Raw genomic sequence first — 25,061 nt, 5'->3', positions numbered from 1 at the left:
AAGATATACCATGTTCATGGATTCAAAGAATATTGTTAAAATGTTCAACCTATCCAAAGCAATCTAAAGATTCAATACCAATAGTATTTTCTGCAGAATTAAGATAATCCTAAAGTCTGTACAGAACTACGAAAGACCCCAAATACCAAAGCAATCTTGAAAAACAGAGCTATCACAAGCATCACAATTCCGCATTTCAAACTATACTACAAAACTATAGTAATCAAAACAGTATGGTACTAGCACAAAAAGAAACACCGAATAATGGAACACCACACAAAGCCCCAAAATAATCCCATGTTTACATGGTTAATTAATCTGTGACAAAGGAGGCAAGAATTTACACGAGGGAAAAGACCAGTCTCTTGGATAGTGTTGGGAAAACTGAATGGCTACATGCAAAAAAAAATAAAAGTGGACCACTTTCTTACACCACATACAAAAATAAATTCAAAATGGATTAAACACATAACCTAAGACCTGAAGGCATAAACTTGTGAAAGAAAACACAGGAAATAAACTCTTGGACATTAACCTTGGCAATATTTTTTTGGATATGTCCCCTTAATCAAGCGCAACAAAAGCAAAAATAAACAATTAGGACTACATCCAACTAAAAAGCTTGTTCCACACAGTGAAGGAAACCATCAATAAAATGAAAAGGAAACCTACTGAATGGGAGAACATATCTGCAAATTATCTATGATAAGGGATTAAGATCCAAAATACATAAAGAATCAATACAACTCAACACCAAAGAAACAATCCAATTAAAAAATGGGCAGAAGAACCTAAATAGACCCTTTCCCAAAGACAACACAAAGATGGCCAATATCCACGTGAGAAGATGCTCTCAATATCACTAATCATCAGGGAAATGGAAATCAAAACCACAATGAGGTATCACCTCAAACCAGTCAAAATAGCTATCATCAAAAAGACAAGAAATAACAAGTGTTGGCAAAAATGTGAGGAAGGGGGAACCTTCCTGCACTGTTTGTGTGTATGTAAATTGGTGTAGCAACTATGGGAAAACAGTATGGAAGTTTCTCAAGAAAGTAAAAATAGAAGTACCATATGATATAGTCACTCCATTTCTGGGTTTTTCCAAGGAAAACAAAAACACTAATTTGAAAAGAAATACACATGCTTATGTTTCTTGCAGCATTATTTATGTTAGGCAACATAAAGAAGAAATTTGAGTGTCTGCTGAAAGATGAATGGATAAAGAAGAAGATACACATACATACACATACACAATGCACTATTACTCAGCCAAAAAAAAAAAAAAAAAAAAAAAGAATGACATCTTGCCATTTGCAATAACGTGGACGGACCTAGGAGGTGTTATGCTAAGTGAAATAAGTCAGAGGAAGACAAATACCACATGATGTCACTTATATGCAAACTCTAAAAAACAAATGAGCAAACAACAACAACAAAAAACCTGAAAGAGACTCATAAATACAGAGCACAAACTGATGGCTGCTGGGGGTGGGGATACAGAAGTGGAGGGATGGGCAAAATAGGGGAAGGGGATTAAGAGGTACAAACTTCCAGGTACAAAATAAATAAGACACAGATATATAAAGTACAGTATAGGGAATACAGTCAATAATATTGTGTAGCCTTGAATGGTGACAGATGGTAACTATACTTATGGGAAGTATTTCATGATATAATTTATAAATGTCAAATCACAATGTTGTACATCTAAAACCAATATAGTACTGTCTACTGCTATAATTCAGTTAATAAAAAAAAATAAAAAGTATTTAGAGCAGAAAAAATGTCAATGTCCCCAACATATTGTTTAACAAATATTATTATTCTTGGGGCACCTGGGTGGCCTAGTTGGTTAAGCATCTGACTCTTGATTGATTTCACCTGGTCATGATCTCACGGTCATGAGATTGAGCGCCACCTCGGGCTCTTCGCAGAGTGTGGAGTCTGCTTAAGATTCTCATTCTCTCTCTCCCTCTCCCTGCTTGCACATGCACATGTTCACTCTCCTCTCGAAAAGAAAAAGAAAAAGAAAAAGAAAAAGAAAAAGAAAAAGAAAAAGAAAAAGAAAAAGAGGAGGAGGAGGAGGAGGAGGAGAAGGAGAAAGAGAAAAAGAGAAGGAGGAGGAGGAGGAGGAGAAAGAGAAAGAGAAAGAGAGAAAGAGAAAAAGAAAAAGAAAAAAGGCCATGTCAATCATCTGAAATGGATTTTTAATCAGGAAAAATTATAGTCTTGGATGATTCAGAGAAAGAGGCAGAAAGAAGGCAAAAGAAGTATACCTAAATGTGACTATTAAAAAAAAAAAAAGTACATTAAATTATCAGCATTCTGTCCTAGATCCAAATAAAACAAAAAAAATTAAAAAGGAAGCAAAAAAAAAAAAAGGAGGGGTGAACAATAGCAATGTTTTCAAAGAAAATGAAATCATCATTTTTAACCTAAGACCATTATTAAATATAACTGGGTATGTTCATAGAGCATTTACTATAAAACACCAATAATAATAATAATAATTATTATTATTATTATTATTATTATCATCACCATCATCATCTCCACTTTGGATCATATACCCGAATTATATACTCTCACAGAGAAGTTTTTTCAGAATAGATATACTGGCATTTTTAAAAACAATTCAAGTATTTAGGGAAACTTTTTTTTTTAAGCGAAATTTATTCTAAATTGCTTTTGAAATGCTTTAAAAATCACTGTTAGTAATTAGTTTATTAATGTGAACACAAATGTCTATGAACAGTTTCTTAAATTTTATGGGAAAAATAGTCATTTATAACTAGGTCCCAAAAGGAGTACAAATTATGTATCATCTATTTATCTCTTCCATACTAAGCCATTCTAGTTCTTATACCAATTAAAAGAAGAAAAATTTTGGATTCCCCTGATATACAGTGTCCTGTGACTCATTCATTTATTATTATTTGACCCACTGAAAACACCTCCCCCTTAGTCCAAAACTATTACTCAATTCCATTTATTTACTACAGACAAAAGACCTTAAAAAAATACCTTTTAGAAACAACCTAAGAGAAAATTAAAGAAATCTCTGAAAGTTAAGAACTGAACTATTCCCTTATCTTTGAAATGACAGATATTCTTGCATTTCAATTTTTTTAAATTTCAATTATAAAATGACACTACAAGGAAACAAAGATACCATAGCACTCATAGTGGGCACTTGATACAGCAATTATTACCTACTCCAATTATGCAAGACTTCAGAATGCCAACCAAATTCTCAAAACTGTATTCAACTGAAATAAATATATACCACAGAGCACGTTTAGCTGGGGCTGGAAACACAGAATAGCATAATAAAATGCAACAATTCTAGAGTCAAATGGTGTGCATCAATAACTTTTGGAGGGCATTAACTGTTTATGAGGAGCCTGACCCCTAGTGGTTAGCAACTATGGCTACATACACACAAAGGAAACAGCCAGTTTTGTGCAAGTGTGGAAGAGAACATTTAAAACTAAGCGTTTTGTTTGTTTTGTTTTTTATTTAAAGAGAGAAAGTGAGAAAGCATGAGGGGGTGAGAGGCAGAGAAAGAGAAGAGAGAGAGGATCTCAAGCAGGCTCTACACTGTAAGCACAGAGCCCTATGCGGGGCTTGAACCCACAATGAGATCATGACCTGAGCTGAAAGAGTTGGATGTTTAACCGCGTAAGCTACCCAGGTGCCCCCAAATCAAGTGTTTTTATTGGATCTCAATTTCTACCCAAAGTAAGAGAAATCCTTGTTACTACAAGTATGAAATCTGAGCTCAAATTACAGTTTAGCTTTTATTATCCCCATTTATTGTACTTCATAAAACCATTCAGAAAATCATCTAATCTTAATTCCTATTTCACAAGAAAATGAGATTCAGAGAAGTTTAGGAACTTATATTGCATCGACTGACAGTGGACACATATAAAAAGTGTAAACTGGTAACTTCTTTACCCATGAGTAACAAACAAACAAAAAAAAATCAACCTATATGCTACACATTTCCCATACTAATACACTTATTTGGGAAGGAACCATTTCTTTTCAATGCCTGGCATACAATCAGCACAACTCTACAACTTTTCCTTTAATGCACTGGATCTTAAAGAACTGTGTTCCTGGGGAGAAAGCTGTAGGTCAAACACTTACGAGAGCTGTACACAGGAGTCAGTTTAACAGCAGCTGTAGAATAAACACTTCCTCCCACTCCAACCATATTAATCATCTGTACCACACATCCCACTGCAACCATTGTTAAAATTCCCTCCACATTCTTTCTTCAGCAGATTTCTAAGTGTTGGTAGTGTTCTACACTCATCTTACTCCATACCCATTTTCTAGGGTTCATTTACATCAAGAAGTCAATACTTCCCAAGTCTAGAAATCCCGCCTAAAGCTCTTTGCTTTGCTTCCAACTTACAGATCCAAAAGCCTACCATGTATTTATATTTTGATACCCCAGCATCATTTTAAATTCTCTGGATTTAAAGCTGAAAACAACTTGATGCCCATATATCTTTTTCACATAATGTGTTTTTATTTAAGTAGGCCCCATACCCAATGCGGGGCTTGAACTCACAACCTTGAGATTAAGAGTCACATGCTCTATGAACTGAGACAGCCAGGCACCCCAATGCCCATATATCTATTCTTCTTCCTATACTCTCTTTCTGAATGACCCACCATCTAAAAACCTGGGTGTCATTCTTGAGCCTTCCCTCATCCTCTGCTTCTGGGGCCAGGTCCAATCAATCACTACGTGCATACTCCCTTGAGTACAGTTACTTCACACTGCCGCTTCCTTAGTTCTGGCCACCATTACTAACCTGCTTCCTATCCTGCCTCCCTGTCTTCATTTCTCCAAGTACCATATCCCCACCACACAAATTACAAATCTTTCTAAAGCTCAAATTGATCAATTCATCAATTCTTTTACTTTCCTCTTTAAACCACTTCTATGGCTCACCACCACTCTGTGGGAAAGATCCAAACCTAACAAGTTTTCCTACTTTACAAGACCTTGCAAAATCTAACTAAACTTATGTATATAGTCTCATCTTTTCCTGTCCTCCACCAACAACACCGCACATTTCTCCCTGTCCAACTCATGCACCAAGTTGATTTTCCATCCATTCTGAGCTACTTTTAATTCCCTATGTCATGTTATTTCCTGCAACTAGATATGAAAATGGTATCCCTGTTACCTGGTACCTATTTACGCTCTTCCTTCTCCCTATTCTTTTACTTAGATAACTCTTGCTAATCATAATATCTCAGCCAAGCAAACACTTTACAAGACCCCACTACTTCAAAGTATCTCCAAAACTTAATTAGGTATCTCTCCTCTGTGATCCCTGTACTTGCCCCAAAAACAGCCACTAAATCACCGAATTGTGGTACCCACTCACTTGTTTATCCTTCACACCAAAATGTGAGCTCCTTGAGCTCATACACAGTGCAGCACTTGGCACATAACACATGATCATAAATGGTTGTTTAAAAAATGAATAGAACCTGCAACATACCCCAAAATCCATTACTGTATTTACTGTATTTTAAACTTACTACATTTCTAGTTTTATAAAGCATCCGCAATAATAAAGGAAATGTCCAAAGAGATGTTGTGATTTCCAAAGAGATGTTGTGATGGTCAGGTTTCTGTGGCTAGGCTATAGTCTTCAGTTATTAATAAAACCCTAATCTAGATGTTGCTGTGAAGGTATTTTGGGCATGTGATTATTAATCAGTTGTCTTTAAGAAAAGGAGAATAGTATTTGACCTGGTAGGCCTGATCAAATCAGTTGAAAGGCCTTAAGAAAAGAACTGAGGTTTCTCTGAGGAAATCTCACCTGGCACTGGAGCTTCATCTTCTGCTTCAGATTTTCCAACCCTTCCTGCCTGCCCACTCTATGGATTTCGGACTAATTCAGCAAGCTCCCACAACCACATAAGCCAAATCCTTTTAGACTGATACAGGCACCTACTAAACAAAAGTAGACACTAAACCAGACCACCCTGCATATAAACTGATAAAGGGGTCAAGAAGACCAGAAAAAGTCGTTAATTTTAGCTGAAGAAGCCCTGTGCTGGGCAGCTTATGTTCACTGTTTCACTTAATCCTCACTCCAACCCTATGGAAGTAGTTATTATTCCCATTCCTTCCTTCATTCAACAAATACTCTGAGTGCCCACCATATATCACTGCCAGTCACTGTTCCAGATGTGGTCAAAAAAACCTGAAAGCACACAGACTAGGTCTCTGCCCCTGAGGAGCTTAGAGTACAGGTGATGACACTGAGACTGAGTGGTTAGAGAAGCCTGCCTCAGCTCACACACCTTGAAGTCAAGGCACCAGAATTTCAACCTGAATTGTATGGTTCCAAAGCTCTTGCTCCTCTAATTCCAAGGCTAGAAGCCACATTCACCCTGGAGGAACTCTAACAAGCTGGGTACCCAGAGTATGTGCATTATAAGATATATAGAGTGGCTTGTACCCAGATGCCATAGTGAGTAACACCTACAGTTAAGTTCCCAAGAAAATTAAGGATGACACAATCCTTAAGACATGGGTCTTCCACTGGAGAAGCAAGTGTGGATCCAGGAGCAGTATAAGGTCACTACTAGCCCTAGTTCCCACAACCATCAAAATCCCATTCCCCAATCCAAGTCCACTTTAAAAATCTTCAGAGTTGTTTGGGTGGGTTTTTTTAGATTCATATAGTAACTGAAGGAAGATGGGGGAAGTGAGGGTGTGGTGACCTGCAAAACATTTCTGGGCTAGCTCAGACTGGGAATGAAAAGGAAGAAAAGGGTGGAAAAGATACCTAGAAAGTTATCTAGGATAGTGACTAAAAAAGTAATGAAAGCACTGACAAAAGCAGTCAAAGTGTTGACATAAATTTTAATGGAATCATAGGAGAAAATACTTAGTACCACCTAATTTACAGTAGGTACTTAATAAATATTCATTTTTTAAAAACAGCTTTACTGAGATAAAATTTGCATAATATACAATTTACCCTTTTAAAGGATAGAACTTAATGGTTTTTAGTATTTATAGTGTTGTGAATAGATCATCTATCAATCTAATTTTAGAAATTTTCATCACCCCAAAAAGAACTTTCATAACCATCAGCAATCCCTCTCCACCCTACCCCCAACCTCAGGCAACCACAAATCTACTTTCTATCTCTATAGATTTGCCTATTTTGGACACTTCATGGTAAATGAAATCATATAATATGTGGTCTTAATAAATTTTTCTTGATTATGAATCAGAGCTTCTGGAAGAAGAGCTAGTTCTGAGAAGAAACATTACTGTGACATGATGATACCAATCAATGGGAGTTCTAAACAGTCACCTGAGGAAGCAACTAAATTTTTATGCAAAGCATTATGTCTTCCAACTCCAAGATTCTAGGCCACCCAGAATAGAGAAGAGAAAGGACCCCCAAAATTGGAGATTGAAATTTACAAGGACAAAGATTATAGAACACAAAGAGCAGAGAGCTGACTGCATTTAAGTACACATGTACTTAGGAGCTGGAAAAAGGAATGAAGGAGAAAGAATAAGTCAAAGGCAGAAGAATCAGAACACAATTACACAGAATGAGGAAGAGGGGCCACCTGCAGCGTAGAAAGCTGCAGAGTTCAAGGAAAAAGATAACTGCAAAAAGGATACGTGATTTATTAACTTTGGAAAGCTGAGTTTCAATATTCAATAGTATGTGTGACCAGTTCAGAAAACAAGTAACAGCTTTTAAGAGAGAAAATGAGTAGCAAAATATGGACAGAAAGAACACAGCCTAGTCTTCAGGGTTTTGAAAAGGATAAAAGGCAAATGTGCAAAATATTTCAAGAGTGCAAAGTATTTTTTTTTTTAACTTTTTAAATTTTATTTTTGAGAAATAGAGAGAGAGAGATAGAGTGCAAGTAGGGGAGAGGTAGAGACAAAGGGAGTCAGAGAATCCAAAGCAGGCTATGGGCTCTGAGCTGTCGGCACAGAACCCGATGTGGGGCTCCAACCCACAAATGCAAGATCATGACCTGAGCTGAAGTTGGACGCTCAGGTGCCCCAAGAGTGCAAAAGTGTTCTTAAATTAGTTATTTCTTAAGTTAGTTATTTCTATTTTCCTTGTACATTTTCTTAAGTTACCAGACAGTAAAAATTAAGAAAAAACAGTTCTAAGGAATTATCTTCTTTAAAATGAGACTCCCCCAAAAGTTCTTTATCATCTTAAAACATAAGTGTTATTCCCAGGGTCTCTATATGATGTACAATCTACATGTTTGGACACACATAGGATATCAAAAATATGTAAGACACAATAAAACCTTATATACACAAATCATAACTTTGATTTCTCTATGTAATAATTTTTTGGGGGCTATGAAAATAGCCATGGGAATTTTACAGAAAGAAGTATAGCTAAGATAATTGGGCAATCACTAAAATAAAATTCATGTTATAACCCAGCCCAAACCCATCATCAGCTTTATACTCATAATTTCATGTCTTTCAATTTCAAATACAAACAAAATGCACGTTCCACACTTTTTTACTTCTATTTATCAATTAGGCAAATATGCTTTATATTCAAAAAAAGAAATCAGAATATGTATTTTTTTAATTCCAAATTAAAAAAAAATTTTAACATTTATTCAATTTTGAGAGATTAAGAGAGACAGAGCACAAGCAGGAGAGGGGCAGAGAGAGAGGGAGACACAGAATCCCAAGCAGACTCCAGGCTCTGAGCTGTAAGCACAGAGCCTGACACAGGGCTCCAACCCATGAACCACAAGATCATGACCTGAGCTGAAGTCAGATGCTTAACCAACTGAGCCACCCAGGCACCCCAATTCCAAATTTTCAAAATGAGACTGACTCTTCATGAAAAGCCCTAATAACAGGATTTTAAAATATTCCCTTTTTAGAGTAAGTTAAAAACGTGAGGCAATATTATCTATCCATAACTTCTAATTGTAATGCTCAGAGAGCACACTTGTAACAAGAAGAACAAAATGGCTTGAGGTTACACTGAATTAGGAGCAAAATGGGAGGGGCACCTAGGTGCCTCAGTCGTTAAGCATCCAACTTTGGCTCAGGTCACAATCTCACGATTTGTGAGTTCGAGCCCCTCATGGGGCTTTGTGCTGACAGCTCAGAGCCTGGAGCCTGCTTCGGATTCTGTCTCCCTCTCTGCCCCCTCCCTGATTCACACTCTCTCTCTTTCTCATCTCTCTCTCAAAATCAAATAAACATTAAAAAAAAATAATAAACAAAATGGGAAAATGAGAACTACACATAAGATTAACTATAAAAATTTACAGATGTAAAATGTCACTTACCTTTTTAAACATAACTAGTGAGATGACCGCTGACGCTGTGAAAAGTGCTGCTATGATGATCATCATAATTCCAACAGGAATACTTTGGTTGAGACCAGTAAGGGATGAAATCCAACCACTAACAAGTAATTTTTTTAAAAAAGAGTATGATTAGACAAATAAGTTAATGCCAGGTTTTTAAAAAATAAGGACCAACACATATTCAGCACTTATAAGCCACACAATGTTCAAATTCTTCATGTTAACTCTTTTAATTCTCACAAAATCCCCTTAAATGCTGTTTAAAAAAAGGTTTTTTTTTTAAACATTTATTTATTTTTGAGAGACAAAGCATCAGTGGAGGAGGAGCAGACAGAGACGGAGACAGAGAACCTGAAACAGGCTTCAGTCTCTGAGTTGTCAGCACAGAGCCCAACGCAGGGCTCGAACTCACAAAACCTAAGATCATGACCTGAGCTGAAGTCGGATACTTAACCGACTGAGCCACCCAGGCACTCCATAGATAGACGTTGTTTTAAATCCTTATTATACACATAAGCAACTGAATCAGAGATATTCAGTAACTTTCTCAGTCATATAGCTAATAAATGGCATAGTCTAAATTCAAACCTAATAGAAAATGCCAGAGCCTAAAGTGTGTACCACCAGATTTTACTTTTTAAGTATAGGCGTTCATTATTACTTTAAGTTCATTTTAAATTCTGCTTAGTTATGGAAAAAAATATTTGTAAACCATATATCCAACCAATGATTAGCACGCAGAATATATGAAGAACTTTCAAAGTTCAACAGTTAGAAAAAAAAATTCAATTAGAAAATGGGCAAAACACATGAAAGGATGTTTCATCAAGAGGCTATGAAGAGGGGGGAAGATCACATGAAAAGATGTTCAACATCATAAGTCACCAGAGAAATACACCTTATAACCTCAGTGAGATATCACTATCCATCTATCAAAACAGCTAAAATTTTAAAAAGTGACAACACTAAATGCTGGCCAGAATGTGGAAGCTGAGTAACTCATACATTGTTGGTGGCAATGTAAAATGGTATAGTCATCCTGAAAAACAGTCTGTTAGTTTCTTAAAAAGATCACTAAACATGAAACTTCCATATGAACCAACAATTATACTCTTGGATATTTATCACAGAGAAATGAAAACAGATGTTCACATAAAACCTGTTCACAAATGTTTGTAGAGGCTTTATTTATAATAGCCTAAAATGAGAAAAGTCTAGTCCTTCACTGGTGAACGGATAAACAAACTGCGGTACATCCAGAGTTTTACTGAGGAATAAAAAAGAAAGAACTACTGCTACTGATACACACAATAACCCAGATGAATCTCCAGAGAACTACGCTGAGCACAAAAAGACAGAAGTTACTTATCCCATGACGCCATTTATACAACATTTTTTTTTTTAAGTGGGCTTCATGCCTAGCATGGAGCCCAATGCAGGGCTTGAACTCACAGCCCCGAGATCAAGACCTGAGCTGAGATCAAGAGCCAGGCACCTAACCACTGAGCCACCCAAGTGACCCCATTTAAATAACATTCTTAAAATGGCAAAATAACAGAAACGAACAACACATTAGTGATAGCTGGGGTTAATAAGTGGATGAGGGCAGGAGGGAAATTAATGTGCTACAAAAGGGCAACATGAGGGATTCTCTGGTGATGGAAATGTTATCTCTACTTATGACTGTCCAGATTCTTGTTTTGAAATTATACCATGGCTTTGCAAGATGTTACCCTTGGGAAAATTTGGTATAGAGTTTTATTTCTTCTAATTGTGTGAGTCTGCAATTATCTCAAAATAAACAGTTTAATTTTTTAAAAAGTTGCTGGATCACATGAGGTTGATCTTCAAACAGGTCATCCGGTATGGCCCCTTCTATCAGTCTCCTGTGCTATTTAGCCACTACACATTCTGTTATGCTCAATTTTAACACTTTCTTCTGAATCTGTGCTGAAAAAAAACTAAACAAATTACTTCAGTTTCATAAGAATAAAAAAAAAAACTTGTGCTGTTAACATAAACAGTGAATTTTTTAATGAAACATTTAAGAACATTTTCTTTCCCTCATATGCCAAAGACTAAACACACTATTAGAAATGATAACGAATGCTACGTTTTTTAAGAACTGATTTAAGGTATCTATAAAAATTCTCTACCTGTATACATGCCCATTAGGAGATCCACAAAGCTACCGATAATTGTCTGATTGCCAGTCTCTATTCTGATTTGGTGGTAGCACACTAAACTTAAGTCCTCAATTCACTCCAGCTACATGCTTATTTTAGTTTATGTACAGTGCAGCAAAACTGTCTTGTATATGGTGTTGTTTATAAGAACTCAACTGTATGTAACTCAATTAAAATACAAGAGAGGGAGGGATAATTTTAGAGATGTGTACTCTTCTACCCATTTTTTCATTCAAGGAATGATTGTTCCAAAGTGTATGAACACAGATACAAATTTGCTATTATCTCCTAGCTTGAGTCCAAATAGTTTCAGTTTCTGAGGGTCTCCCAGAGTGAGCATTGCAGTGATACCATTTTTCAAAGACAAGTGTTCACATGCATGTGTTTGTATGGAAATATATGTTTATATACCTAAAATAGTGCTTTACACATAACAGGTACTCTTTTCCTTTAAATCCTACAAGTTCTTTCCTCTCCCCTCCACAATCCTTGGCCCAGCTTTGACCACTCCTCAGTCTTTTTACTCTTCCTTTTAGTACCTGTTATATATACATTTCATTTAAACTAGATACAATATGCTGTTTTTAAAAATGGCAACCTAGGGGCGCCTGGGTGGCTCAGTCAGTTAAGCATCCAGCTCTTGGTTTCGGCTCAGGTCATGTTCCAACAGTTTGTGGGTTTGACCCCCACAATGGACTCCAAGCTAACAGTGTAGAGCCTACTTGGAGTTCTCCCTCCCTCCCTCCCTCCCTCTCTCTCTCTCCCCCTCCCCTGCTCACTCTCTAAATAAACAACTTTAAAAAAAAAAAAGTTTGTTTCTTGAAAAAAAAAAAAAAAAAAGATGGCAACCTAATTTTCATATAGAATGGTTTGCCCAAAGGTTATGCCTTAGACATTTTTTAAATTGCATTTTTTACTATTTTTACTTTTGATAATCTGGCTTTTCTATGTTAAGTATTTTTAGGAAGCCAAAAATTATATAGAGGTACTACACAAACAGATTAAAACTAGAGTAATTAAAGTAAACGGCTTACCAGTTGCCCCAATTATGAAATCCTGCAGCTTGGAGTACATGAACAGCAAACTGACAAATATAGACGAAGAAGAATACAAAGAATCTGAATGAACTGTCACTCCTTTAAAAAAAAAAAGGGGGGGGGAGGGGAGAAGAGAAAAAAGAGGAAAATGTCATTTTTCTCAGTACTTTTATATACTTTTATATTCACATGAACAAAGACATTTAAACATTAAGAAATAAAAATATTTTTAAAAATACCACTGGCAACCACTAAAGGCTATCATAATAATGTACGTGAACCCTTTTTCCAATACTCAATGATGACACTGTAACTCCAACCTCATTTTTGGTCCTTTCACTTTTCAACTGTACCACAAACATTATGGCAAAAAAATTTTTTTTTCTTTTCAATTATTAAACAGTTTGAGTTATAATTAACATACAACAGCAAATACTTTAAATACACATTTTGATAAGGTTTGACATAAGATATACCCACGAATCTACATCAACAAAATAATGAGTATTTTCCAAAAGTCTCCTTGTGCACCTGGATAATCTCTCCGTCTTCATTTCACTCACTGTTTACTGTCACTACAGTTTTCATATTTTATAATTTTACATAAATGGGATCATACAGAATATACTTTTTTGTCTGCTTTCTTTTACTCCGCCCAATTATTCTGAGATTCATTTGTGTTGTTGCATGTATTGAGTTCATTACTCTTCACTGAGTAGTATTCCACTGTATAGATAGACCACAGTTTGTTTATTCATTCAACTACTGATGGACTTTTAAGTTAAATCTAGTTTTTTACTATGACAAATAAAGCTGCTATTAACATTCATGTATAAATCTTCACATGAACGTAAATTTCCTTTTCTCTTGGGTAACTATCTAAAAGTAGAACAGATAGGTCACCTAAAAGGTATACGTTTTAACTTTTTAACAAATTGCCAAACTGTTTTCCAGAGAGGTTATTCCGTTTTATAGTCACAGTGGCACTGTATGAGTATTCCAGTTCTTCCACACATCTCACCAACACTTGGTATAGTCAACCCTTTAAATTTTAGTCATTCTTATAGGTATATAATGCTATCTCATTTAGTTTGAATTTGCATTTTCTAATAGCTAATGTTGTTGAGCACTTTTTCATCTGCTTTTTGCCATCCATACATCTACCTTCTGTCATGAACTGTTCACAACTTTTTTCAAGGTTTTAACTGTCTTTTCCTCTTATTGTTAGGTTTTATGAGTTTGGACATACCACTCACTTATCAGATAAATGTCTGGCAGGATTTTCTCCGTCTCTGGCTTGTCTTTTCATTCTTTGTAGGATGTCTTTTAAAGAGCAGAAGTTTTGCCTTTTTAGGGTGTCTTTTAAAGAGCAGAAGTTTTGCCTTTTTATGAACTCTAATTTATGAGTTAGTTCTTTTATGGATCTTGAAATTACTGTTTTATCTGAGAAATCTTTGACAAAGCCAAAAACACAAGAGTTTTTTTTTTCCTCTGAAGGTTTTATACTTTCAGTTTTGCATTTAAACTTATGTTCCCTTTTGAATTAATTTTTTAAAATATAGTATGAGGTATGGATTAAAGTTTTTTCTTATTTACACAGCATTTATTTAACAGACTATCCTTTCAGCACTACATTACCATTTTATCTTTTTGAAAAATCAGTAATCTATATATGGGTGGGTTTATTTCTGGACACTGTTCTGTCCTACTGTTCTACCTGCCTTCCTTTATGTCAGTATCACACTTATGATTATGGTGGTTTTCGATTAAGTCTTCAAATTAAGTGATGTTAGCTATCCAAACTTATTGCCCTTTTTCAAAGTTGTTTTTGTCATTCTAGGCTTTTATATTTCTCTATACCTTTCAGAATCACCTGTTCAATTCCATAAGAACAACCTGCTGGGGTTTTTACTGGAATTGCATTGCATCTACAGATCCATTTTGAGAGAATTCAAATCACAGTAACATCAAATCTTCCAAACTATTTACAAGGTATACTTCTCCTATTATATTTTCTATATAGATGAACAAGAGATCTGCAAATAGTTTTACTTCTTCCTTCCTAATCTGGATGCCTTTTCTTTCTTTTTCTTGCCTGTTTATACTGGCCAGGATTTCCACTACAATGTTTTATGGAAGTGTTGAGAATGAACATCTTTATCCTGTTCTTCACCTTAGGTAGAAGGATATAGTCTTTCAGCATTAAGTATGGTGTTAACTGTTATAATTTTTCATAGATGCCTTGTTTTCATCCTGAGTGATTGAGTGTTGAATTTTTTCACGTTGTATTTTAACATCAATTAAGATAATCTTAGAATTTTTCTATTTCAGTTTATAGTATGGTAAATTATTTAATGTCAAACCAACCATGAATTCCTTGAAAAGCTCTATCCACTTGATCATGATACGCTATCTTTTTAACATATTACTGTATTTGATTTGTTTGGTAAGATTTTCAACTGTCGCAAATTTACTCCATTCTCTTTTTATCACAGTGACCATTCCAATGCCTAAACACATATTTCAAGGTCCTTAACATTTCAACTTACTCAGTACCAGCATAAAACTCCGTTTCCCTCATCAAAGACAAAACCAGAAGCCACAGAAATAAACCTCAACTTCCTGCTCAATACAATGACGTTCCAAGTTTATATATGCCACCAACCTTTCTTACTGCTTATCTATGAGGAGGCAGTATCACTCATGTCGAAATCAACACTTGCATGAAAATATTTAGTCCATCACTCTATTCCTCTGGAGCATTCTACTTCAGTAGTTACTCATCTTGTTTCCTAAGTGTCTTCACTTCTTCCACTAGGATCTTCCCAGTGTATAAACACATAGTTTTCATCTTCAAATAGCCTTCCTTTAGCCTTGTCTTCCCTGCTTAACTTCCACCTCCTTGATCTCCCTCTTTCTCACCAATAATAAGTCTTGATTTCCTCTACACATCCCATTCCTATATATATAAAATTTATTGTCAAACTGGTTTCCATACAACACCCAGTGCTCATCCCAACAGGTGCCCTCCTCAATGCCCATCACCCACTTTCCTCTCTCCCCCAACCCCCATCAACCCTCAGTTTTAAGAGTCTCAGTATGTTCTCAGTATTTAAGAGTCTCTTATGGTTTGCCTCCTTCCCCCTCTGTAACTTTTATTTTTTCCCCCTCTTCCCCTCCCCCATGGTCTTCTGTTAAGTTTCTCAGGATCCACATATGAATGAAAACATATGGTATCTGTCTTTCTCTACCTTATTTCACTTCGCATAATACTCCCTAGTTCCATCCACGTTGCTACAAAAGCCCATATTTCATTCTTTCTCATTGACAAATAGTATTCCATTGTATATATAAACCACAACTTCTTTATCCATTCATCAGTTGATGGGCATTTAGGCTCTTTCCATAATTTTGGCTATTGATGAAAGTGCTCCTATAAACACTGGGGTACAAGTGCCCCTGTGCCTCAGCACTCCTTATCCCTTGGGTAAATTCCTAGCAGTGTTATCGTTGGGTCATAGGGTAGATCTATTTTTAATTTTTTGAGGAACCTCCACACTGTCTTCCAGAGTGGCTGCACCAGTTTTCATTCCCACCAACAGTGCAAGAGGGTTCCCATTTCTCCACATCCTCTCCAACATCTATCATCTCCTGACTTGTTCATTTTACAGACCCCATTCCTATTCACTTCTCAATCCACTGCAACATGGCCTCTTGTAATGTATTCCTCCAAAGGTACTTCAAAGTCATGACCAACCTATGAATTTCCAATGAACTTTCTCAAGTCTCTCTTTGTTTTTTTAATGGCATCTGACCTCTTTCTCTAACCTAGATTGCTTCTCAGTATCTTATTTCAAGATCCACCTCCATGTCATATTGTAAAACTGTGTTTACAGGAAAGCTTCCTAGGTGATGATTATATCTTCCAATGTTTGAACCACCGACTATAGGATGAAGTCCAAATAATGTAACCAAGCATATCTCTGTCTTCATAAAATAAACTGAAGAACATGTCTTGCTATGTCAATGCTTTTATTTATACTGTGTCTAAAATGCTCAATATAGTCCTCTTTTCTGCCCAGCACACATGTACTCAGCTTTTTTTTTAAAAAAATTTTTTTTTTCAACGTTTTTTATTTATTTTTGGGACAGAGAGAGACAGAGCATGAACGGGGGAGGGGCAGAGAGAGAGGGAGACACAGAATCGGAAACAGGCTCCAGGCTCCGAGCCATCAGCCCAGAGCCTGACGCGGGGCTCGAACTCACAGACCGCGAGATCGTGACCTGGCTGAAGTAGGACGCTTAACCGACTGCGCCACCCAGGCGCCCCTGTACTCAGCTTTTAAGATGAGTCATTAAGTTGGGGGCGCCTGGGTGGCTCAGTCGGTTAAGCATCCAACTTCAGCTCAGGTCTTGACCTCACAGTTCAGGAGTCCGAGACCCGCAAAGGGCTCTGTGCTGACAGCTCAGAGTCTGGAGCCTGCTTCCAATTCTGTGTCTCTCTCTCTCTCTCTCTCTCTCTCTCTTTCTCTGCCCCTCCCCCACTCACTCTCTGTTTCTCAAAAATTAATAATTTTTTTTTAAAAATTAAAGAAAAAAAGGTGAGTCACTAAGTCTACTCCCCATTCAAAGAGAGGACAATTAAGTGCTACTGCTTAGAAAGGGGAGAATCCACATTTATGATTTCAAATTCTGTAAGAAAGATCTGTCCTTTCAGCTCCATTTGTTTATATCCGTATGGACTCATGGATATTTTTCTAATCTTTGGGTTAAAATTAAACACTATCATTTTGTTGCTAAAATTATTCCAGCTTTAGCCTTTCAGAATCTGTTTGCTTAAGCACTTAATCTCTGCTCATGTTGTATTTTCCCTGTTCTAGAATCAGTCATTTCTCCAAAGCACACAAAAAAGCAGATTTTAGTAGTTTATGACTAATGTTTTCTATATTAGATTTAAATCAAATGGTTCCACTTTCACAGTAATTCTACCAGTAATATATAACACCAAGGCTGGTATTACTTACTGACTATAAAACTTAGAAAACTTAACCAACAAAAAACAAGTAAGTCCCACAACAAAAAAGTTCACAATATAAAAATGCTATTTTGGGAGCTCCTGGGTGGCTCAGTCACTTAGGCATCTGACTCTTGATATCAGTTCAAATCATAATCTCACAGTCTGTGAGACTGAGCCCTATGTCAGAAGCTCTGCACTGATAGCACACAGCCTGCTTGGGATTCTCTTTCCCTCTTTCTCTGCCCCTCCCCTGCTTGTGTGCACTGTGGGGGATAAGCTGAGGAATGCCCCAGGCTTACATCAATGGGTTAACAAGGCGTAAAAAAATACAAAGCCATAAAATACTCACACCCGAGTTTGGGTAAACCAGATTGCCACCCCAAGAATGGGGGGGGGTGCAAAGGCACCCCAAGAATAGGGAGGTGCAAGGAGCCAGGAATAGGGAGGTACAAAGGCACCCCAAAATAGAAAGGGGGAAACAGGGAGGGGGAAAGACCCTAAACAGGAACAGGCGCAAAGGTGCCCAATACATAGGTATATGAAATAAGCGAGATTAGATATTCAGGGTGGAAGCACCCCAATTCAGGGTGGAAGCACCACCAAGTACTATAGCAGAAAAGCTGCTTTCACAGGAGGATAAGGCCAAGTTAGGTAAATTGTTGAACTGGACTATGGACCACTACACTGCAAGCAACGCAGCCCAGAGTGGACAGGGTTAACAAAAGAAAAGGTGCCTTATTAACCCTGAGGTTATTCCCCCATCTGTCTCATCCCCTAGGATAGCTACGTTAAACAGACACGGCGCCTCCTGTCTGCTGTTAACAATCATCTGCCCGGCGCCAGGATTTTGTTTTATATGGACCCAAACCCCAACACCACATATCTTCAAAAAACCCTTTTCCCTCACGTCCCCAAGTTGATATTCCCAGTTTCTTTGTCTCTTTGTACACGCCCATCACATTCGTAAGCTTTCTGATCTGAATAAATACAGGGCAAGGACCCTTATTTGGGGCTCGTGTCTTTTCCCAGACATTAGCCATCTATTGCTTTAATCCTGCATCTACTCTTGCTGGCCAAAAGAGAACTTTATTTTTTTTTTATTTATTTTTTAATATATGAAATTTACTGTCAAATTGGTTTCCATACAACACCCAGTGCTCATCCCAAAAGGTGCCCTCCTCAATACCCATCACCCACCCTGCCCTCCCTCCCACCCCCCATCAACCCTCAGTTTGTTCTCAGTTTTTAACAGTCTCTTATGCTTTGGCTCTCTCCCACTCTAACCTCTTTTTTTTTTTTTTCCCTTCCCCTCCCCCATGGGTTTCTGTTACGTTTCTCAGGATCCACATAAGAGTGAAACCATATGGTATCTGTCTTTCTCAAAAGAGAACTTTAGACTTAGAGTCTACGACAGTGCACATGTTCTCTCTCTCTCACTCTCTCTCAAAATAAACTTTTAAAAATGCTGTTTTTGCAATCTATATCAAAATAATAACAGCATTTTTCACAGAGCTAGAACAAACAATTCTAAAATTTTTAAGGAACTAGAAAAGTCAAAGTAATGTTGAAAAAGAAAGGCAAAGTGGGAGGCATCACAATTCTGAACTTCAAGCTGTATCACAAAACTGTAATGATCAAGACAGTATGGTAATGGCACAACAAAGACACACAGATCAAAGGAAAAGAGAAAGCCTAGAAATGGACCCACAACTATGGGGTCAACTAATCTTTGACAAAGCAGGAAAGAATATCCAATGGAATAAAGACAGTCTCTTCAGCAAGTGGTGCTGGGAAAACTGGACAGCGACATGCAGAAGAATGAACCTGGACCACTTTCTTACACCATACACAAAAATACACTCAAAATGGATGAAAGACTTAAATGTAAGAAAGGCAGCCATCAAAATCCTTGAGGATAAAGCAGGCAAAAACCTCTTTGACCTCAGCTGCACCAACTTCTTACTCAACACGTCTCCAGAGGCAAGGGAAACAAAAGCAAAAATTAACTATTGGGACCTCATCAAAATAAAAAGCTTCTACACAGGGAAGGATACAATCAACGAAACTAAAAGGCAACCGACAGAATGGGAGAAGACATTTGCAAATGACATATCAGATAAAGGGTTAGTATCCAAAAACTATAAAGAACTTATCAAACTCAACACACACACACACACACACACACACACACACACACACACACACACAAATAATCCAGTGAAGAAATAGGCAGAAGACATGAACAGACACTTCACCAAAGACATTCAAATGGCCAAATTTCTCTGAGATATAAACTCCATATACCAGCACTTAACTATCTGAACTCTTACCTCCAAGAGTGCCCAAGAGTGGTTTCTCTATAATCTATTCAAATTATTACAAATGCAAAGTTAGTCCAATTCAAATTTTAAAAATGTTGCCTCATTTTCAACATACAAGCAGTCACTGAAAATATAGGCCTTTATATCAACATGATATAAGAGCATGTGAATCTGACTCTACTGTGAAAACAGTTTTACAACATGGGTTATACATTCCATGCCAAAAGCCTAAAAATTATCAAAAATGCAAAAAAGTGAGCTAATCACAATGTTAAGAAGTATATTAAGTATAAATAACTCCCTATATACCAAATAGTGGAAAACGCTATAAAGTGTAAATTAACAAACTTGAGCAATACAATCATCACATGAATATCAAGTTCATTTGAGATGTTTGAAGGAAAAGCCAGCTAAGGCTGAAGAAATGTGTAAATGCCACAAGACACCCAGGTAGATGGCTGTACCTGAGCCAAAATCAGAAAAAGTCCAGGAAGTAAAACATCATCGGGGTGCATAAAGACTTCTATTGGTATCCGGAACCAAAAGCAGTGGGTCTTGTATACATGAAAAGATTAGTAAACGTTTAAATAACAAAGCTTGTATATAGCCACTTTAAGCCAAAGAAGATGAGAGTACAAATACAGTTAGTTAGAAAACCACTATTAATTGATTTAAGCTAAGTGGTTTTAAACTGTAATCTGCCTCAGTTTACAATCAAGTATTTATGTAAGTAATTATATTTATTCACAATAAACCCACCTATGTAATCTATTTCCTCATCAGTATAAATAAATAAATAAACAATAAAAGCTTTCTGCTACTTGCCATCTGAGCTCTTCCAGATTAAAATCTATTGGAAAACCAAATCTCAAGCCACCTGGTTTTGGTTTAATGTCTTCAAATAATATACTGCCAAGTTATAACACACCTTTTAACAAAAAAGTTCTCCCCCAAATTTTCATATTAAATTCTCAGAAAACAGATTTATATAATCTTATATAAAGTTTATTTCATATTATATATCAGTTATCAGCGATATTAACTATGGTTTGAAGAGGCAGAGAAGACAAGGTAGGTCATTATTTCAAAAGAGCTAATGGAAATTTCACATTTAACCATGATAAGGCAGCACAAGTTAAGTAAAATACCAAATGTTTTGTCTTCAGTAACTTGGCATGGTAACTAACAGCATGTAGCTTTAGAGACAGACTTGGGCTTAAATCCAGAATCTCCGACTCAAAGTTGTATAGTTTCAAGAAAATCGAAACCTAAGTCCGAGATTTTCTATTTACAAAATAGGAGTAACAGTGGAATCTACTTTTAAATGGATGAAATGAATATAAAAGGCTTAACAGGGAATATAGAGGCACATTCTAAGTAATCAATAAATGTTACTTGTTGGTACCTCTACTACACTAGTACAAAACTGCACTAAAATTGTTTTGTTCATAGAATATTGTGCTCACACAAGTGATATCTGGCCTCTGATAAGATCTTGAGCATTTCTGGGACATGGTGGGTAACTTCATTACTATTAAGAGAACAAAGTAATACGTGAGATTCCTGCTGATGTCATAACATTAGAATAAAACAGAACCTACAAAGTACAGCTACTTTCGTGGTCTTAATTACTGTTACTTTGGAATGCAACACTCTAGAAACCAACCCCATTTTCACTCTATAATTTTGTGCTGAAATCAATTCTTTTTGAACAGGTGCTCCACAGGTAAGCTTTAAAAGGAAAGAGCACGAACCCACCCAAATTGTGCATAAAATTTTGCATATATATTTTTTATTTAAAAAAAAGGACTCAAAATTTTTATATTCATAATGGAGTCTGTGACATAAAACCATTTAAAAATCGTTCACTAGATTAGTCTAAATGAAAAAGCCTAACACTGGGATGAAAGAGACCCTAGATCCCTACACTCTGTCTTCCTCCTGTCTATGCTTTTCCAAAAGCGGAAGGAAATAAAAAGTTTGCATGTAATAAAATTTGTTTTTTACTGATTTATTTTTAGAGAGCGCACGTGTGTGTGTGTGTGTGTGTGTGTGTGTGTGTGTGTGAGAGAGAGAGAGAGAGAGAGAGAGAGAGAGAGAGAGAGACAGACAGACAGACAGACACAGACACAGACCAGGGAAGGGACAGAAAAAGGGAGAGGGAAAGGAATAGAAAGAAAACCAAGCAGGCTCTACACTGTCTCAGCATAAAGCCCAACACAGGGCTTGATCTCACAAACCATGAAATCATGACTCGAATCAGGAGTCGAACGTTTAACCAACGAACCACCCAGCAGGCCCCCCAGTAATGAAATTTTAAACTTAAACAATTTTAAACCTAGACCTGAGGTTCAAGGTCTATATCCTTTACACTTAACCGAGTCTATATTTTGTAATAAAAGTTAACACTGATTGAAAATTATGTGTCAGTGACCATGGCAAACACATGAATTAGCCATTTCATTTTTACAATACCCGCTGTGAGGTAGGCAACAATACTGACTCCCTTTTGGGGCACCTGGGTGGCTCAGTCGGTTAAGCATCTGACTTCAGCTCATGTCATGTTCTCACAATTTGTGGGTTCGAGCCCTGCATCAGGCTCTGTACAAAACAGCTCAGAGCCTGGAGCCTGCTTCAGATTCTGTCTCCCCCCACCTCTCTCCCTCTGCCCCTCCCCAGCTTGTGCTCTGTCTCTCTCTCAAAAATAAACATTTTAAAAGATTTTTAAAAATTGACTCCCTTTTGGGGCGCCTGGGTGGCGCAGTCGGTTGAGCGTCCGACTTCAGCCAGGTCACGATCTCACGGTCCGTGAGTTTGAGCCCCGCGTCAGGCTCTGAGCTAATGGCTTGGAGCCTGGAGCCTGTTTCCGATTCTGTGTCTCCCTCTCTCTCTGCCCCTCCCCCGTTCATGCTCTGTCTCTCTCTGTCCCAAAAATAAAAAAAAATTTAAAAAAACGTTGAAAAAAAGAAAAAAAATTGACTCCCTTTTACTGATGAATAAACAGATTTAGAGAAGTTAAGTGATCCAAATACAGAGCTGGTAACAGAAATGCTGAGACCTGTCTATTTGTGAAGTTAATGTTTTTAACCATGTGATAAATCTATCTGTAGGCTATTATTTCAATTCCATTTTGCCCAAGAAAGCCAATTATCAATCAACAGGATGTGAATGTCTAAATTAAATTAACTTCAAATGCTCACTGTAGTGTTTTCTATATAAGGTGAGATTACATATTTTCATTTGTGATAATTTCAGTTCTCTAAAACACTCTCTTTTAAGAAGAGTCAAGGAGGATACAAAGAACAAAATACTATTTTGCAGCAAATCAGAAAATAAGGATTGAAATTAAACAAAATTTTCACTTGATTAAACAAAAATTTTCCTAACAAATGAAATCTCACATCTGAATTGCCATTCAATTTAGAAAGCATAAGTAACGAAAATCAGTCAGTAGTCAACCATTTAAACTATTTTTTTAAATGTTTATTTATTCTGAGGGGCGCCTGGGTGGCTCAATCAGTTAAGAGTCCAACTTTGGCTCAGGTCATGATATCATGGTTTGTGAGATCGAGCCCTGCACTGGGCTCTGTGCTGACAACATGGAGCCTGCTTGGCTCTCTTTCTCCACCCCTCCCCTGGCTCATACTTGTGTGTGCTCTCTCTCTCTCTCTCGCTCTCTCTCAAAATAAATAAACTTAAAAAAAATTTTTTTAGATGTTTATTTTTGAGACAGAGCACAAGTGAGGTATAGGGGCAGAGTGGGGGGGGGGGAGAGGGGGGGAGAGAGAGAGAGAGAAAGAGAGAGAGAGAGACAGAATCTCAAGTAGGCTCCATGCTCAGAGTGGAGCCTGATGAAAGGCTTGATTCTACAACCCTGTAATCATGACCTGAGCTGAAATCAAGAGTTGGATGCTCAACCAACTGAGCCACCCAGGCAGCCCGACACCTAAAACTAACTCTTAACTACACCATATACAAATGTTTCTTACCTGGTTTTGCCATTCAAGGAACAATGCTACTCAGCCTATTTGTATTTTCTGCTAATATCAGATGAGTGCAAAATAACCAGCTAAAGAAATAAAAAATCTAGAACTGATTAAAAGATATTTTAAAAACCTTTGTCCCATCTACCTTATTTCCGTATTTACTGCAAACCTCAACTATTTTAAAGTGTGAGGGATTTTAAAATTCTGCAACTAACACCACCTTACGCACTTCAGCTGGTATATAAGAAAGGTACACCTGAAAGTACATTTGATCCTTGAACAACACAGGTTGGAACTACATAGGTCCACTTATACATTCTTTTTTTTCAATAAACATATTGGAAATTTTTTTTTGTAGATCTGCAACAGTTTGAAAACAAGGAGCCTAGAAACATCAAAGAAAAAGTTATGTCATGATCATAACAACTGTATATGTAGATACTTGTTTATTTTATCATTTACTACCACAAAAATATATAAATCTGTTCTAAAAAGTTATCACGGGATGCCTGGGTGGCTCACAGGGTACCGAAGTGACTGACTTCAGGTCATGATCTCACGGTTCAGTTCATGGGTTTGAGCCCTGCGCTGGGCTCGCTGCTGTCGGCACAGAACCCACTTCAGATCCTCTGTCCCTCTCTCTCTGCCCCTCCCCTGCTCTGTCTCATAAATAAATAAACATTAAAAAAATTTTTAAAGAGTCATCACAATTATATATATAAATACTTTCTACATGATACCATTTACAGTCAAGAGACACATAAACAAGTATAAAGATGCAGTATTAAATCATAACTGCATAAAACAAACTGTAATACATTCAGAATTACCGTAACAGTGGTCTCCCACAGTTCTTGCTTATTTTTTATCATGTTTAGTACAATACAGTAAACCCTGAATAACACGATGGGACCCATAAAAACTTCCTCTAGTGATGCTGGAAGCGCTCCCAAGAACAGAGGAAAGTCACAGCATTACAGGAAAAAGTTGAAATGCCTGATATGTACCATAGGCTGAGGTGTGCAACTACAACTGCCCACCATCTTAAGATCAATGAATCCAGTATAAGGACCATTCCAAGAAAAGGAAATTCATGAAGTTATCACTGCAGTGATAGTAACTGGTGGCCAAAG

General features: G+C 37.0%; 1 protein-coding gene across 2 annotated transcripts in view; it reads right to left on the bottom strand.

Annotated features, from left to right (window-relative positions):
- The window catches only part of SCAMP1 (secretory carrier membrane protein 1), a 126,615-nt gene that overhangs the window by 9,453 nt on the left and 92,101 nt on the right, over positions 1-25,061 (bottom strand). For both annotated transcript variants that reach the window (XM_007079815.2, XM_042989042.1), the window contains exons 7-8: positions 12,602-12,703; positions 9,361-9,478 (exon numbers count right to left, since the gene is read on the bottom strand). In XM_007079815.2, the coding sequence (XP_007079877.1) occupies positions 9,361-9,478; positions 12,602-12,703 (220 nt within the window). The remainder of the gene's footprint in view (positions 1-9,360; positions 9,479-12,601; positions 12,704-25,061) is intronic.

Source organism: Panthera tigris, chromosome A1 (genome assembly GCF_018350195.1).
Source record: "Panthera tigris isolate Pti1 chromosome A1, P.tigris_Pti1_mat1.1, whole genome shotgun sequence".
Taxonomy (NCBI): Eukaryota; Metazoa; Chordata; class Mammalia; order Carnivora; family Felidae; genus Panthera; species Panthera tigris.
This window is presented reverse-complemented; position numbering and strand designations above follow the sequence as displayed.